We start from the raw sequence: 16,294 nt of genomic DNA, 5'->3' as shown, positions 1-16,294 counted from the left end.
GTTACTTGATATTGAATGGACTATGTATAAACTTGTTAGTCCATCCAAATATAACTCCATTATTCTAGTTTGGCAAGGGTGGAAACTGGACTTCTGTCGCCTTTTAACTCCCTTGCCTCGGGAAGATGTCGATCTCCATTCTATTGTGAGAACTACCATTCCCAACCAAGCTTTTTTTGGAGCCCATTTGAAATTACATGACATCAAAAATAGCCATCAAATCTAAATACACTCATAAGTGAGAGAAATTTTGTGTGATGTGATAGATTGAGATGGTGACGAAACAAAGGTCAGAAGAGAATGGGTCTGATAGTAATCTGGGATATATTTGAACGCTGAGGGAGGATTTCCTGTGGGTCTGTTGATATAGTCTGTCGTTCTTTGTGGTGGCACGTGGTCCTATGCACAGCGCACAGGCCACAGATCAGATTAAGTAATGTCGGAGAGTCCTTGGATGGGTGACCACGTTCGGCCTTCAGTCCTGCCCCACACTGAAGCACATGGAACACATGTGGTGTCTCCCAGGGCAAGTGACTTTGTTCGAAATGTGCCTCTGTTCACCCAGCAGTGAATGTGTACCCGGTAGGGTGAAATGGCAATGTGATTGTTAACCTTTGAGTGCCTGTCAGGCAGCTTGGGTTTTATACTCCTCAGGCAGCTGAGAATGATTGTTGAGGGCAGGCACACTGATCCCGTGACGGGGGTAATAATAGCGCTTTGAACACGCCCCTGTTCCCTGACATGATATTGTTGTAATATTTCGAAAAGCAGCATAAAACAAGAATCACTCACTGTACACGAGGGGAGTACGGTTTGATGGGTACACAGCTACGCAGTGGATACATCAAAACATATTCCCAAAACAACAAATGTATGTCTTGCCATGTTTGAGATGTCAAGAATTTTTTGGTTTTGTAGCCATACCGCAAGACAACAATTTTTGTGTGTTTAGGCTCTGCGCATTATGTGCATCTAAAGACGATGTGCATCTACATTAGGCGACATCTTTTCACTGTAAGGAGCTTGAATTGCAGAGATCACAGAAATCATACAAATATGGACAAAATGTCTATGCAATGAAGACATGGTATATTTTTCCAGTTGTACATCTCAGTAAGGGGCACATGGGGTAGACTGCAGTATTTGGGTCTCCACTTTGGAACGAACGTTTTTACGTGTTTACGGAAGTTGTCGAATGGAAAACGTTCCACGCATGCGCAGTTCTTTATTTACGCTCGAAGCGAGAGGATTTATTGGCCGCCATTTTTCTATCGAACGCTGTCTGCAGTTCAGTATTTTCTTACTCAGACAAAAAATGAATATTTATGTAAATGTCATTGACCAATAACATTCAAGTATGTATGAAAGGTGAGATAATGTTGTTTATCTCCCTCCTCCCCTAGTGTGATGGTTACTCTCTGGACCTGGCCAACGGCTCCCCCCTGGAGGGTATTGCTCTTCTCAATATTCCAAGTATCTATGGAGGTACCAACCTGTGGGGTGAGAACCCCAGCCAGAAGAAACGACGGAAAGCTCAAAAAGCTAAGAAGGACAAAGACAAAGAGTTTTCCACGAGCAGCATGTCGTCAGCAGAACTCAACATTGCTGTGCAAGGTCAGACTTGTTTGTTTGTTTGTTTGTTTGTTTGTTTGTTTGTTTGTTTGTTTGTTTGTTTGGTTACAATCTCAGCAATATTCCAGCTATATGTCGGCGGTCTGTAAATAATTGAGTCTGGACCAGACAAGCCAGTGACTGGCATTATGAGTATTGATCTCAGCAATTAGGATAAAATTACATGTGACATCCACCAAGTTAGGAAACTCGACCACCCGATCCCGTTAGTGGCCTCTTACAACAAGCATGGGTTGTTGAAGACCAAACTTGGATCTTCACAGGTTGTATTGACTTTGAAAGGATTAGAAAGGACATTTTTGTGGAAGCCTCGGTAGCTGAATGGGTTAGATCGCTGACTTTGTGTGCTGGCGATTAGGTGCCTCACTCTGGCAGTGTGGGTTTGAAACCTGGATGGGACTCAACCTAAAAAAGTACGAGAATCTGTACTTTTCTAAGAAAGTGTTATCCAAGATATAACATTTGTTAGATTAGATTGGTATTCCAATAGGTTGAATTATTGGTAGAAATTAGGAGAGTGAACGCCAAAAAAGTATGAAGAGTAGCTGGATGGGTGACCACATTCAGCATCTTGACTCCTGAGAGTTTCTAGGGCTTTTGCCCTGCCCCAAACTAAAGCACATTTACCACATGTGGTGTCTCCTTAGGCAAGTGACTTTGTTCGAAATGTGCCTCTGTTCACCCAGCAGTGAATGTGTATCAGGTTGGACGAGATGGTAATGTGGCTGATAACCTTCTAGTGCCTCACAGGCAGCTTGGGTTGTGTACTCCTCAGGGAGCTGAGAATGAAAATTGCATACCGATCCATTGACCGGTATTATGATGTAGCGCCTTAAGCATGCTTTAGGGCATGGATTATTATCATTATTATTATTATTATTATTATTATTATATGAAATCGCTGCTTGCTTCTGTTCTTTATATACCTGATATTAAATCCTGTATGTGTGTTGCAGATGTTGGGGACAAGCTGATTGAGGTGGTGGGCCTGGAGAACAGTATGCATGTCGGTCAGGTCTACGCCGGACTGCGGGCATCCGGCAAACGTCTTGCTCAGTGCTCACAAGTTGTCATTAGGTATGCGTCAGTGCTCACAAGTTGTCATTAGGTATGTGCCAGTGCTCACAAGTTGTCATTAGGTATGTGTTAGTGCTCACAAGTTGTCATTAGGTATGTGTCGGTACTCACAAGTTGTCATGAGGTATGTGGCAGGGCCCACAAGTTGTCATTAGATATTTGGCAGTGCCCACAAGTTGTCATTAGATATTTGGCAGTGCCCACAAGTTGTCATTAGGTATGTGTCAGTACTCACAAGTTGTCATGAGGTATGTGTCAATATTCACAAGATGTCATGAGGTATGTGTCTGTGCTCACAAGTTGTCATTAGATATTTGGCAGTGCTCACAAGTTGTCATTAGGTATGTGTCAGTACTCACAAGATGTCATGAGGTATGTGTCTGTGCTCACAAGTTGTAATGAGGTATGTGTCGGTACGCATAAGTTGTCATTAGATATTTGGCAGTAACCACAAGTTGTCATTAGATATTTGGCACATGTTGTCATTAGGTATGTGTCAGTACTCACATGTTGTCATTAGGTATGTGTCAGTACTCACAAGATGTCATGAGGTATGTGTCTGAGCTCACAAGTTGTCATTAGGTATGTGTCGGTACGCATAAGTTGTCGTTAGATATTTGGCAGTGCCCACAAGTTGTCATTAGATATTTGGCAGTGCCCACAAGTTGTCATTAGATATTGGACAGTGCCCACAAGTTGTCATTAGATATTGGGCAGTGACCACAAGATGTCATGAGGTATGTGTTTATGCTCAGAAGTTGTCATTAGATATTTGGCAGTGCCCACAAGTTGTCATTAGGTATGTGTTAGTACTCACAAGATGTCATGAGGTATGTGTCTGTGCCCACAAGTTGTCATTAGATATTTGGCAGTGCCCACAAGTTGTCATTAGATATTTGGCAGTGCCCACAAGTTGTCATTAGGTATGTGTCAGTACTCACAAGTTGTCATTAGATATTTGGCAGTGCCCACAAGTTGTCATTAGATATTTGGCAGTGCCCACAAATTGTCATTAGGTATGTGTCAGTACTCACAAGATGTCATGAGGTATGTGTCTGTGCTCACAAGTTGTCATTAGGTATGTGTCGGTACGCATAAGTTGTCATTAGGTATGTGTCAGTACTCACAAGATGTCATGAGGTATGTGTCTGTGCTCACAAGTTGTCATTAGATATTTGGCAGTGCTCACAAGTTGTCATTAGGTATGTGTCAGTACTCACAAGATGTCATGAGGTATGTGTCTGAGCTCACAAGTTGTCATTAGGTATGTGTCGGTACGCATAAGTTGTCATTAGGTATGTGTCAGTACTCACAAGATGTCATGAGGTATGTGTCTGAGCTCACAAGTTGTCATTAGGTATGTGTCGGTACGCATAAGTTGTCATTAGGTATGTGTCAGTACTCACAAGATGTCATGAGGTATGTGTCTGTGCTCACAAGTTGTCATTAGATATTTGGCAGTGCTCACAAGTTGTCATTAGGTATGTGTCAGTACTCACAAGATGTCATGAGGTATGTGTCTGAGCTCACAAGTTGTCATTAGGTATGTGTCGGTACGCATAAGTTGTCGTTAGATATTTGGCAGTGCCCACAAGTTGTCATTAGATATTTGGCAGTGCCCACAAGTTGTCATTAGATATGTGTCGGTACGCATAAGTTGTCATTAGGTATGTGTCAGTACTCACAAGATGTCATGAGGTATGTGTCTGTGCTCACAAGTTGTCATTAGATATTTGGCAGTGCTCACAAGTTGTCATTAGGTATGTGTCAGTACTCACAAGATGTCATGAGGTATGTGTCTGAGCTCACAAGTTGTCATTAGGTATGTGTCGGTACGCATAAGTTGTCATTAGGTATGTGTCAGTACTCACAAGATGTCATGAGGTATGTGTCTGTGCTCACAAGTTGTCATTAGGTATGTGTCGGTACGCATAAGTTGTCATTAGGTATGTGTCAGTACTCACAAGATGTCATGAGGTATGTGTCTGTGCTCACAAGTTGTCATTAGATATTTGGCAGTGCTCACAAGTTGTCATTAGGTATGTGTCAGTACTCACAAGATGTCATGAGGTATGTGTCTGAGCTCACAAGTTGTCATTAGGTATGTGTCGGTACGCATAAGTTGTCGTTAGATATTTGGCAGTGCCCACAAGTTGTCATTAGATATTTGGCAGTGCCCACAAGTTGTCATTAGATATTGGACAGTGCCCACAAGTTGTCATTAGATATTGGGCAGTGCCCACAAGATGTCATGAGGTATGTGTTTATGCTCAGAAGTTGTCATTAGATATTTGGCAGTGCCCACAAGTTGTCATTAGGTATGTGTTAGTACTCACAAGATGTCATGAGGTATGTGTCTGTGCCCACAAGTTGTCATTAGATATTTGGCAGTGCCCACAAGTTGTCATTAGGTATGTGTCTGTGCTCACAAGTTGTCATTAGGTATGTGTCAGTACTCACAAGTTGTCATTAGATATTTGGCAGTGCCCACAAGTTGTCATTAGGTATGTGTCAGTACTCACAAGATGTCATGAGGTATGTGTCTGTGCTCACAAGTTGTCATTAGGTATGTGTCGGTACGCATAATTTGTCATTAGGTATGTGTCGGTACGCATAAGTTGTCATTAGGTATGTGGCAGTGCTCACAAGACATCACCCAAGACAATGTACTCTAGGCCATTGGCTTCATCAATGCTGTGAAAAAAGATTGGTTGACATAGCCTGGATATGTTGTTGACTTCAGTGTAAAACAACATCTTAGGACTGGCCATTTATTATAAGGGGGTGGGGGGTGCTGATGAGTTTGATTCCCCTCCCTTATGATAAATGACCAGTCCCTCAGTCCCTTACCTACCAATAACAAAATACATCCTCATGCTAAGAGAAAAAGGAAGAATTGTAAAGTTTGTGATTTTATGCTTTCAGAACAAGGAAAAGATTTCCAATGCAAATAGATGGGGAACCCTGGATGCAACCACCGTGCACTGTGAGTAGGAGACAGAGACTATTTCCTGCTTTTCTGACTTCACGAGATCAGATATACATCGTATTTGACTTAAAACGTGAAATAGTGTATTTATTATAAACATCTTGATGCTACAATGCCCCTTTTTCAAACATTTGTCGACAGCTGGTCAAGTCGCATTCTTACTCACTACAATGATCGACAGCGTGTGCACAATATAGTTCCTCATTAAAACTTAACAAACAAAAACATGCAAAATTATGTTTTTTATATTTTTCAATATTTATTGTTGATTCTCCATATTTTGAAGAACATGCCACCTTAAAAACTTGTTTTGTGGCGCACTAGTGGGAAAGCGCACGAATACATGTATACAACAAATCTACAATTATGGCAAAGATCAGTGACTCACTTCATCGCAAGGTCGTCGCATCATGGTAGTTTTTTGTAATAGGAAAGTTGTAGGACATCAAGTAGTCAATACCACAAGAAGGTGCCCACAAGTTGTCATTAGGTATGTGTTAGTAGGGCAGTCGGGTAGCCTGGTGGTTAAAGAGTTTGCTCGTCACGCCGAAGACCCGTGTAGGATTCATGACATGTGTACAATATCTGAAGCCCGTTTCTGGTGTCCCCCGCTGTGATGTTGCTGGAATATTGCTAAAAGCAGTGTAAAACCATACTCACTCACTCAATATCACAAGGTGAATGGACCAAGGGGGAGACAACTTTCAAGGGTGGTAATCTGGATGAAACTAGTTCTGTCATCCCAGGGCCATGAAAATTCTGGTTTTTATTTTAATGACAGTGAAATATGACTTTTGATGAAAATAACATTTTGTTTCTTTTCAAGTAACTGCATATTTCACACTCATGCATAATTAACAATGTTCCTTCATTCTTACACATGTCAGGGCGGTTGGGTAGCCTAGTGGTTAAAGTGTCCGCTCGTCCCGCCGAAGACCCGGGTTCGATTCCCGACATGGGTACAATGTGTGAAGCCCATTTCTGGTGTCCCCCGTTGTGATATTGCTGGAATATTGCTAAAAGCGGCGTAAAACCATACTCACTCACTCACGCTTACACATGTAGATTCTGGGTACCAGCTGACAATGAGACATCAGTCATTTAGTACCTCCATCTGTTTGTGTTTGAGACTTTCCAGAACCACTGTATCTAGTTAGAACATCATAGCTGATATAGGCATGGAAATGTCACGTGACAAGCTCACTTAGAATGTTTACATGGGGCTTTTTATAAACGATCGGATAACCTGATCAGAAAGGTGTTTCACCACTATAATTAAATTATTGAGTGATAAGATTTTGACAAAAAATAACACATCTGCCAAACACAAATTGCATCCATGTAGCTCCTGTATTTTAACCTCCTTTTCCAAAAAGGGGCATGAGTGGCTTTGCTGTCTTAGGCCCTGCAATTCGCTGTGCAGAGTTGCATCCCTTGGGCATGCCAGAAACCTATGATCATGGGTTCGAATCCAGGTTCACCCTGATTATGTTTCTAAATTGTCAGCACCATACCCGTGCACGTGGGTTTCATCAAAGTGGTAAACGTCTGTGACCTGCTTCACTTGGAGATTTCCTCCCACATCAAGCTGACACGCGGTGATATAACTGGAATACTGTTAAAAGCGGCGTTAAACCCAACTCACTCACTCACTCACTCACTCACTCACTCACACTAACTCACTCTCACTCACTCACTCACTCTCACTCTCACTCACTCACTCACTCACTCACTCACTCCCACTCACTCACTCACTCACTCACACACTCTCACTCACTCCCACTCACTCACACACTAACTCACTCACACTCTCACTCACTCACTCACTCACTCACTTGGAGATTTCCTCCCACATCAGGCTGACACGCGGTGATATATACTGTTAAAAGCGGCGTTAAACCCAACTCACTCACTCACTCACTCACTCACTCACTCACTCACTCACTCACTCACTCACTGACTCACTCACGCACTCACTCACACACTCACTCACTCTCACTCACTCACTCACTCACACTCTAACTCACTCACTCACTCACACTCTCACTCACTCACTCACTTGGAGATTTCTCCCACATCAGGCTGACACGCGGTGATATATACTGTTAAAAGCGGCGTTAAACCCAACTCACTCACTCACTCACTCACTCACTCACTCACTCACTCACTCACTCACGCACTCACTCACACACTAACTCACTCACACTCTCACTCACTCACTCACTCACACTCTAACTCACTCACACTCTCACTCACTCACTCACTCACTCACACTCTCACTCACTCACTCACTCACTCACTCACTCACTCACTCTTCCTCCTTCTCCGAGGTGATGTTCTCACTCCTATTCCACGCTTGTTGAAGTTACTGTTGTACTTGCAGATCTATGTTACACACAAGAACCAAGTGCCCGTACTGATGGCGCCCCCGTCAAACAAGAAGTCCAAGCTTTTCAAACTTTTCAAGAAGTAGCTCAGTCTGTGCAGCGCAAGGTGAAGGTGGGTATCAGGAAGAGTGCCAGCTCACATAGGCACTATATATACTGATCAGTATATTCAGACCAGCCACAAAATATAACATGATTTGAACTGTTTGTTCTCTCCTTAATAAAGAGGGGCAGTGGGGTAGCCATGTGGTTAAAGTGTTGACTCGCCACGCCGAAGACCAGGGGTCGATTCCCGTCATGGGTGCAATGTTTGAGCCCATTTCTGGTGTCCCCCCCGCCGTTATATTGCTGGAATATTGCTAAAAGCGGCGTAAAACCATACTCTCACTCATAAAACTCCCCATAAAACTACATGTTATTACCATGTTATTATTGATATATAAATCTCTATAATTTTGCCTAATGACATCAGTTGTGCATCCGTTTAACACATTCAGAATGGCCAGGGGGGGTCGGGTAGCCTAGTGGTTAAAGCTTTCGCTCATCACGCCGAAGAGCTGGGTTCGATTCCCGACATGGGTACAATGTGTGAAGCCCATTTCTGGTGTCCCCCGCCATGATATTGCTGGAATATTGCTAAAAGCGGCGTAAAACCAAATTCACTCACTATTATTTTGCATAATGACATTAGTTTTGCATCTGTTAAAAACATACAGAATGGCCAGTGATTACCTGGCTGAGAATCAACTGCAACAGCAAGACCTGATCATAGTTGAACTTTGTAATTTCAGGCCAGCCTTGCGTCGTTGAACATTGTGGATCAGCAAGTTGAGCCTTTCCCAGCTAATCTAGCGCAGTAGCCCGAGGTCCATATGATAGGCTGATGCAGGTCATCGCTTTTACCAGTTGTAGCCCCGGTCAATAGCCATGGCCACTGTCTCGGCAATACTTCTTGGTGCAATATTAAACAACCATAGCTTCTTACATAGTGGCATCCTCCCATCGCCCATCTTGTTTCTTGTTATTGAGTGTAGCCAGAATCCCACCTAAGTGGTTATCAAAATTGTCATTTCTTTGTTGCCATGGTTACCTCTATTACATTTTGATAATTTATATCATTTAGATTTCTATTTTGTGTTTATATTTGACATAGTTATAACTTCATGATATACTTCTGTATATTTTTTTCCATTTTTATTCAATATTCATATTATAGTTTCAGTGTTAATTTCATAGAAAAATTATTTCAATTTTTGTAGTGTTTTGTTTTTGTATTATCATTTTTTGAAGTAATATATATTTTTTGTATTTTGTACCCTCCTCATTTCCAGGAATCCGAAATGAAGCAACAGATGGGTGTTAATTAATCAGAGAATTATCTTGTCATAATATTTCAGTTTAGGTCATTTTCTAGAAAAAAACAAATCAGTCATAATAGTAAAGTGGACCTCCATATATTGAGAGACATTTTGATATCGCTATATACTATTTTCACTGTGACACTCAGGTATTTTATTGATGTGCAATTTGCAATATTTGATATGCCACATCACTAAAGGTAATATTGTACCAAGAATTACATCACTGAAACCCTCTTCCCTATATATGCCTATAGACTATTCCATATGAATGTGTGGAAGATTCCAAGAATGCATGGTAGGGGCTATAACATAGGTCTAGATTACATCAACCCCACAACCAATGGGCAGCTAAATAAGATAATAATTTCAATGCCAAATATATGTTTTTAGTGGTGTTTTCTGACACTGTTCATGGTCAAATCCGTCGACAGATGTAATAAGAATAGTCTTGTGGATGCTGATTATGTTTATTTGAAGGCTCAATCATGTGACCGTTTTCACTGGCCTTATAATTAAGCAATTATCGAAGTGTTTCCACGTCTGTTACGACAGCCTCTGTTAAGACTGCCGTGATGCACCATTAAAGGTTAACAAATATTTCAAAATTAGCTGTCAAGAATGGGTGTGTTGATACTACTCTCTAATGATACTACTCAAAAAATGTTAAACACCATCCGATTCTTTCATATTACTATAGTTAATCATAGCAATATGAAAAAAATCAGGTGGTCCTTAACTATTTTTTTGTAGTATATATAATGTCAACGCCAGAAAATAATCAATATTGATTATCTGCCTAAACAGTTTCCATTGGGCGTAAAAGGCAAAAAAAGCGGTGTAAATTTATGAATGTATCACATAAAATCAGTGGTGACACCTGGTGTTCATAAAAAGGGTAAGCATGACCTCCTCTACAAATAACACCCACCAAAGAAATCCCAGAAGTTTAAATCTGAACTAAAGGAGAGTGGAATAACCCAGTGAGTTTGCCCAAGTGAACAGAAGGACAAGGTTTGAATCCTAAGATGGGTACTATTTGTGAAACCCATTATGACTGCAGGAAATGTTAAGTGTGGATACAGCGTTCTTCTTTATTACTCACTTTTCTTTATTAAATATCAAGAATACATTCATTCTCCTAAAGAGTTATCTTGAGTTGGAGAGAGTTAAAATTTAACTTCATATCAGCATTACTTCAGCCATATTAGGGGTTTATTTTATAAAATTAGTATTGACCATGCTGTTTGAGAATCTGAAGGAGTTTATCCAGTAAGGAGTCTAAAGAGGTTACTGCAATTATGCAAATAGTCTGATAATGCTCTATTTACCCATTCTGATTGAGAAAGGAAAATATATACTACTCAAAGAAGTTAAGGATCACCCGATTCCAAAAATGCCATTGACAGATATATCATAGTTGCATGAAAGAATCAGGTGGACCTTAACTTATTTTCAATAGTATGTTTGTGACTTTGTCATAGGGATGGATTTATTATCTAAATTGTGGACATTCTTTACCAAAGACAGGAGACACTTGATATTGTTTAATTCTAAGGCCCTCTTTCATTACAAGGAATAATATCTTGATAAGATTCATGGCAGTTCGTGGCTCGTCATTGTCGTAATTAACGACGCTTTTTAAGCCTCCCATGCCTCTGTCAGACCTTCAACCCAAGTTTTTTTAATCCTATAAGTATTTTATTTCCTGTCCATTGATCTTTATGTGCATACATGCATGGAACAGCAAGTTTGCAAAACCTACTTGTGATATATGTAAACATAATGCCTTCTGTATACAGTGATGTTATTGTTGTGTATAATCGATTGCACTTCTGTCATGCTTGTGTCATATAAGTTTGGTGTATATTGCTATGCCAGCCAGCCAAACAAGAGCTTATTCATGCTCTTCCCAAGGTAAATCTACATGGAAAATTTGACCATTCTTGTGCCTATTTCTAAGTAGAAACATTATCTCTATTGTAGTGTGCCAGTAAAGAAAGGACTCTCTGTAGTAGTGTTCATAGATTTCTTAAATGTATGACCTGTCTGATTCAATATCAGACCTCAATACAGTGGAACCTTATTAATCTGGACAGTACCAATTCCAGGGAATTCCTTCAGATTAACAAATTTCAGGGTTAAATGTCATGGTTTGGAGTGATGTGTGTGTATATATATATATATATATATATCTATATATATATATATATATATATATATATATATATATATGCATCGTATCTGGATAAACGGGGGTCAAGATAAATGAGGTTTCACTGTATGTGTAAAAGTACAGTTTGGGTAGGTTTCATTTTAAGATCCATCTAATTTGTGGTAGTTTTCTAGTAGAAAAAAGATAGAGTGATTTTTAAAGAAATATGATTTTTGTGGAAGAAGTTTTTAGATTATAGAATAGAACGTGTATAGGTCTTGTAGCCAAACACCTTACAGCAGATGGAAGGGCCTAGTAATGTAAATGACATTGAATTCTGCAGGAGTGAATATGCTTTTTATTTTCATGATGAATATATGGCATTCATTTCCTTAAGACATATTTTTTTCGAAATTGTGTAATTTCAGAACAAACAGGAGAACATTGAAGCTTTCAATTTTGCTTTTTTTTTCAGCATCAGTAGTCTTTAAACCTTGTAGAGGTTTTTCTTGAACTCTAGGCTTACAAAAATGGAGACTATGCATGAACTACAATCCTTCCTTATGAAATAAGCAGTATAATAGCTTTATTGAAATATTAATATATTTGAGATACTTCCTGTTGATTTTGTAGTTTTATAAATCTTTTTCCATATGGTATAGAACTGGATTTATTCTTTATCTGATTCGCATTTAATACGATACTCTGTCATGATTCATATCTTCCATCAACGCACAAAATACAATTTCAGTATATTATAATCATTATTGGACTGAATGTATCAACATGTTTGTGTCCAAGGAAACAAGGAAACGTCAAGAAAGAAAGCAATAATATTGTGTTAATTATCACCGAGGAAGTAATGCTATTTGATATACAGCTTATCGCATGCCTGAAAATTCATGTAAATGTTTAACTATGTCAAATGTACCAAAATGCACTAGTATTCAATATGTATAAATACATTATAGGCTGTTCCTTGAAGGGAGATAAGCAGTATATAAAGGGGAATAACTCTTGTGAGTTGGGTAAATTGTCATCAACTATGACTGTCAGGCGGATACAGTTTTTTTGAAAAGGGGGGTGCACAACTAAGATCTATTTATTGTCTTTGGTGGTAATTTATATGACTGTAGCCGGAGTTAGAGTTAACAGTTTAACAATGTTTTATTTTCACTCTATTATGCAAACAGTTATTCATATTCAAATAAGTTGTTTCATTTAGGGAATTTTGAGTTAGCTCCCTTATTCATGCATATTGATAGCTTGGTTAGGCCATGTTATACAGCCATGTGGGACAGTGTGGTCACTGGTCAGGGCAGTTTTTGACCTTATTTGTTAATTCCTGAATATTAAATTCATGATTAGGACAACTATATCCATGATTATGTATCCAGCTTCTGTTTGTTGTAAGTCTTACAACCCCTTGATATTTATCTAGTTGTTAGGATGTCATATCTCGTTAATATTTCTTTTCAGATATTGTATACCCTAATCAAAATGTGTTATTATTTTTGTATTCAGAATATATGATTATAATGTGAAGTCATGCACAAAATAGTCCATTTTTTCCATTTAATTACACAAAGTTTTGTTAACATATGTCTGTTTCAAAAGAGCAGCCTAAATATTTATCCTATACAAGTATATACTGCATAGTTGCCACTGGTTTTGGCTGTGATGTGCGCAGGTTTCTGAGTGTTTAAGTTATACGGATGAACAGAGGTCAGCATTCTGTATTCCTCTTCTAGTAATCTCCTGCCTTTCTTCATACAGTATTTTTATGAAATATTTTCACTATTGTACATTGTAACTATAATTTACCGTACCAAACATGGGCCTTGGAAAAGCAACAGTACTCACAAAATACCCATTTGAAACCATTACTGATTTTCTATCATACTGTTCTGAAGTCATACTTTTGTCAAATTGAATCATTTGTGCTTTTGTTGGTAGGGTTATATATATATACTTTGTTATGTCAGTAATGTTTTGCAGGATGCTGTTTTCATGAGTTTACAAAACTGAGACAATTTTCAATTTTTAACTTTGATAAAAAGATTATATATAGACAGAAAGCAGTGGATAAACAAGTATATTAAGTTGTAAGAATTAGATGTGCACATCAGGAAAAAAAGAGATAATAGTATGTCCTAAAACAAAGTTTTGTCATTCAAAATATTTCTATATGGAAAAATCAAATCCTTAACTACATCTTAAGAAGCAAAATGTTTAAATAGATGTAGGAATACAAGAACAAGGCAATTATGATGATGAACACTATAGGTTTTGTTATTTGGAAATCAGAAACCGTACAATTGTGTGTCCTTTTAAGATATACTACTCAAAAGAAGTTAAGTTATTTTGACTTCTTTAACTTCTTTTGAGTTGTATTTTTTCAATATAACCTTCCCATAATATTGGTCAGTCGTCTTTCATACCTCATGCATAGTCGCAACAAGTCTATACTGGATACTTCCAGGAGAGATGGCAGTCCTTGTGTATATATTCAGGAACTATCCAAGAATAGTGCAGTATTTGTCGGTAGTGAGACTTCCTGTGGCAGTTTCTTCAATCGACCAATCAAAAATCGGTGAAACTATTAGATCTGAGTGTCACTATATAATTAGGGGACTACTTTATATACAACCATATATCAATTCTGTTTTAGTATTCATGTAGAAATTGTATACGTTTTTTCTTCTTCACATTATAAGCTAATAGTCGTTTTTGACAAATTGCGTTAATTATTTCCTACTAGTTGTTGTTTTTGTGCACTTATACGGTTCTACACTCATGCCATGCCAGTCTGTTTTTAGCCATAACCTATTGTGTCTTGAACAGAACCATCCCTATTAATTAGTATATCGGTTGACAGTATATGTTAGTGTATAGGGGATTCAGACAGTGCTTTGCTCAACTCTCCTTTGGCTTTAGCCTGATATTTCCGCTTTTATTGCTGATATTATATTCTACTTATTCCACCATGATCTCTGTATGATAGTTGTAAGGTATTTTCATTTTGTTATGTTATCATAGCTTCCAACTATCCCAAATATTTCGTATTTGTTACGAAGTAAAGTATGAATTCTTACTCAATTCATGCAAATAATATGCCAAACTACAAAAAATATCGCAAGAATTATTTTTTCATAGATGCATGTAAGGAAAGGTCATTACTTAGCCTTACATCGTCTGTAAAAAATTGTGAGGACATGTTTATCGACTGGTATGAAGTCTATTTGTAGTGTTGCATCTGCCCGAATGAGACAGTCCAATATTTTTGGAAGCGGCTTCAGTCGATGTAGAAATTAGTGATACCATTATCAGATGAGTTTCGGGATATCGTCGGGCTTTGGTGTCCTGACCATAAGATCGTAACAAAATACAAATCGTTATAAGGGATGTTGGCAGCTATGTGTTATTAATATTGATGGACATTTGTCAAAGATAGTCCCACTGTTACAGCCAAAATGGTTAAAGCTGTGACAATTATTTTACACCTGTCATTGAAGATAAGAGAGGAGTGTCTAAGTTGCTAGAAGTCATAATAGCCAGTTATTTGAAAAGGTAAAGATTTGTCACAGCTTCGAACGCCTTGGTCATAAACAAAACCAGAGTTCTGGTTTCATAATACTGAGTGTAAGTACTTCAGTATTGTGTAAAATGTACTTCATGTTTCTGAAATAGGGCCAGATGTTATTCTGTACATGATAGATCTTTGCAGGCAAAGATACCTTAAGTTTGGGATTCACTCATGAGCAATGCTATAGGATTCTGTTGCAATTTTGAAAAGTGTAAGTTATGTTTTTCAATGTATGATTGTTTATGTGATAACAACATTAACAACGTCTTAATGCAAATATGAGACGTAAAATTGAAAATTCTTTCCTACAATGAAATAATTAATATTTATCAAGACTTTGTGACCAAGGTCATGAATTATTTCATCGCACATTATGAATATGATTGATCGACCATATTCCTGTTTGTTTTCCTAAATTTGTTATTCCTTGTTTTGTTTACTTGCGTCATATCATTTAAATCCGTTTGATCTATAATCAGTGTTTGAAGCTAAACCCAGCATATTGACATTTAGTTGTAAATGTGCTTGTAGATCCTAACTCCTAGTTATACTAACTGTAGATTGTGGATATTCTACTTCAAGCTCAGTGTTCTCCACTAGTTTCCTCTGATAATGTCTCAATCTTCACTGTTATACTGGGTCCTACAGATGCCCCAACTACTAGAACTCTCAATTTGTTGATGTCATAAAATTTACATGAATGCAGATTTTTATTTGAAAATTTCATCCTATAATATGAAATGTTAAGAAATTGAAATGTGCTTTAATGTCTTTTTATCCAATTTCAATAAATATTTCAAGCCAGAATTTATTTGTGGTATTTTAGAGTGCATGAGAAAGTGGAAGCAGAATAGGGCTGGGACGGGTAACTTGGGTACTCGGGGCGGTCGGGTACTGAGTAGGACCCAGGTACCCACAGGACTACCCGGACCAGGACTCGTCCCATCCCTAATGCATAAGAAGGCTTGGCAAGAAGGATTTCATCTTCCCAAAGAAGGGAGTTAACTGACTGTAAGAATCCAGTTGCCACCCTTACCGAACTGGGCCAGAATTTCCTGGCTGGATCGTAGCGCCACCAGCGGCTATTACAAGTTATCTCCCTTCTATGTC

General features: G+C 38.6%; 1 protein-coding gene across 8 annotated transcripts in view; it reads left to right on the top strand.

Moving 5' to 3' along the window:
- Window positions 1–15,982, top strand: part of LOC139465757 (diacylglycerol kinase beta-like) — a 109,702-nt gene extending 93,720 nt beyond the window's left edge. For all 8 annotated transcript variants that reach the window (XM_071247621.1, XM_071247625.1, XM_071247623.1 and 5 more), the window contains 5 exons: window positions 1,404–1,614; window positions 2,589–2,709; window positions 5,635–5,695; window positions 8,082–8,197; window positions 8,877–15,982. In XM_071247621.1, coding sequence (XP_071103722.1) covers window positions 1,404–1,614; window positions 2,589–2,709; window positions 5,635–5,695; window positions 8,082–8,171 — 483 coding nt within the window. In that variant the 3' untranslated portion in view covers window positions 8,172–8,197; window positions 8,877–15,982. The remainder of the gene's footprint in view (window positions 1–1,403; window positions 1,615–2,588; window positions 2,710–5,634; window positions 5,696–8,081; window positions 8,198–8,876) is intronic.
- The last annotated feature ends 312 nt before the right edge of the window (window positions 15,983–16,294 follow it).

This window comes from Haliotis cracherodii, unplaced genomic scaffold (assembly GCF_022045235.1).
Source record: "Haliotis cracherodii isolate W230 unplaced genomic scaffold, xgHalCrac1.p SCAF_18, whole genome shotgun sequence".
Taxonomy (NCBI): Eukaryota; Metazoa; Mollusca; class Gastropoda; order Lepetellida; family Haliotidae; genus Haliotis; species Haliotis cracherodii.
This window is presented reverse-complemented; position numbering and strand designations above follow the sequence as displayed.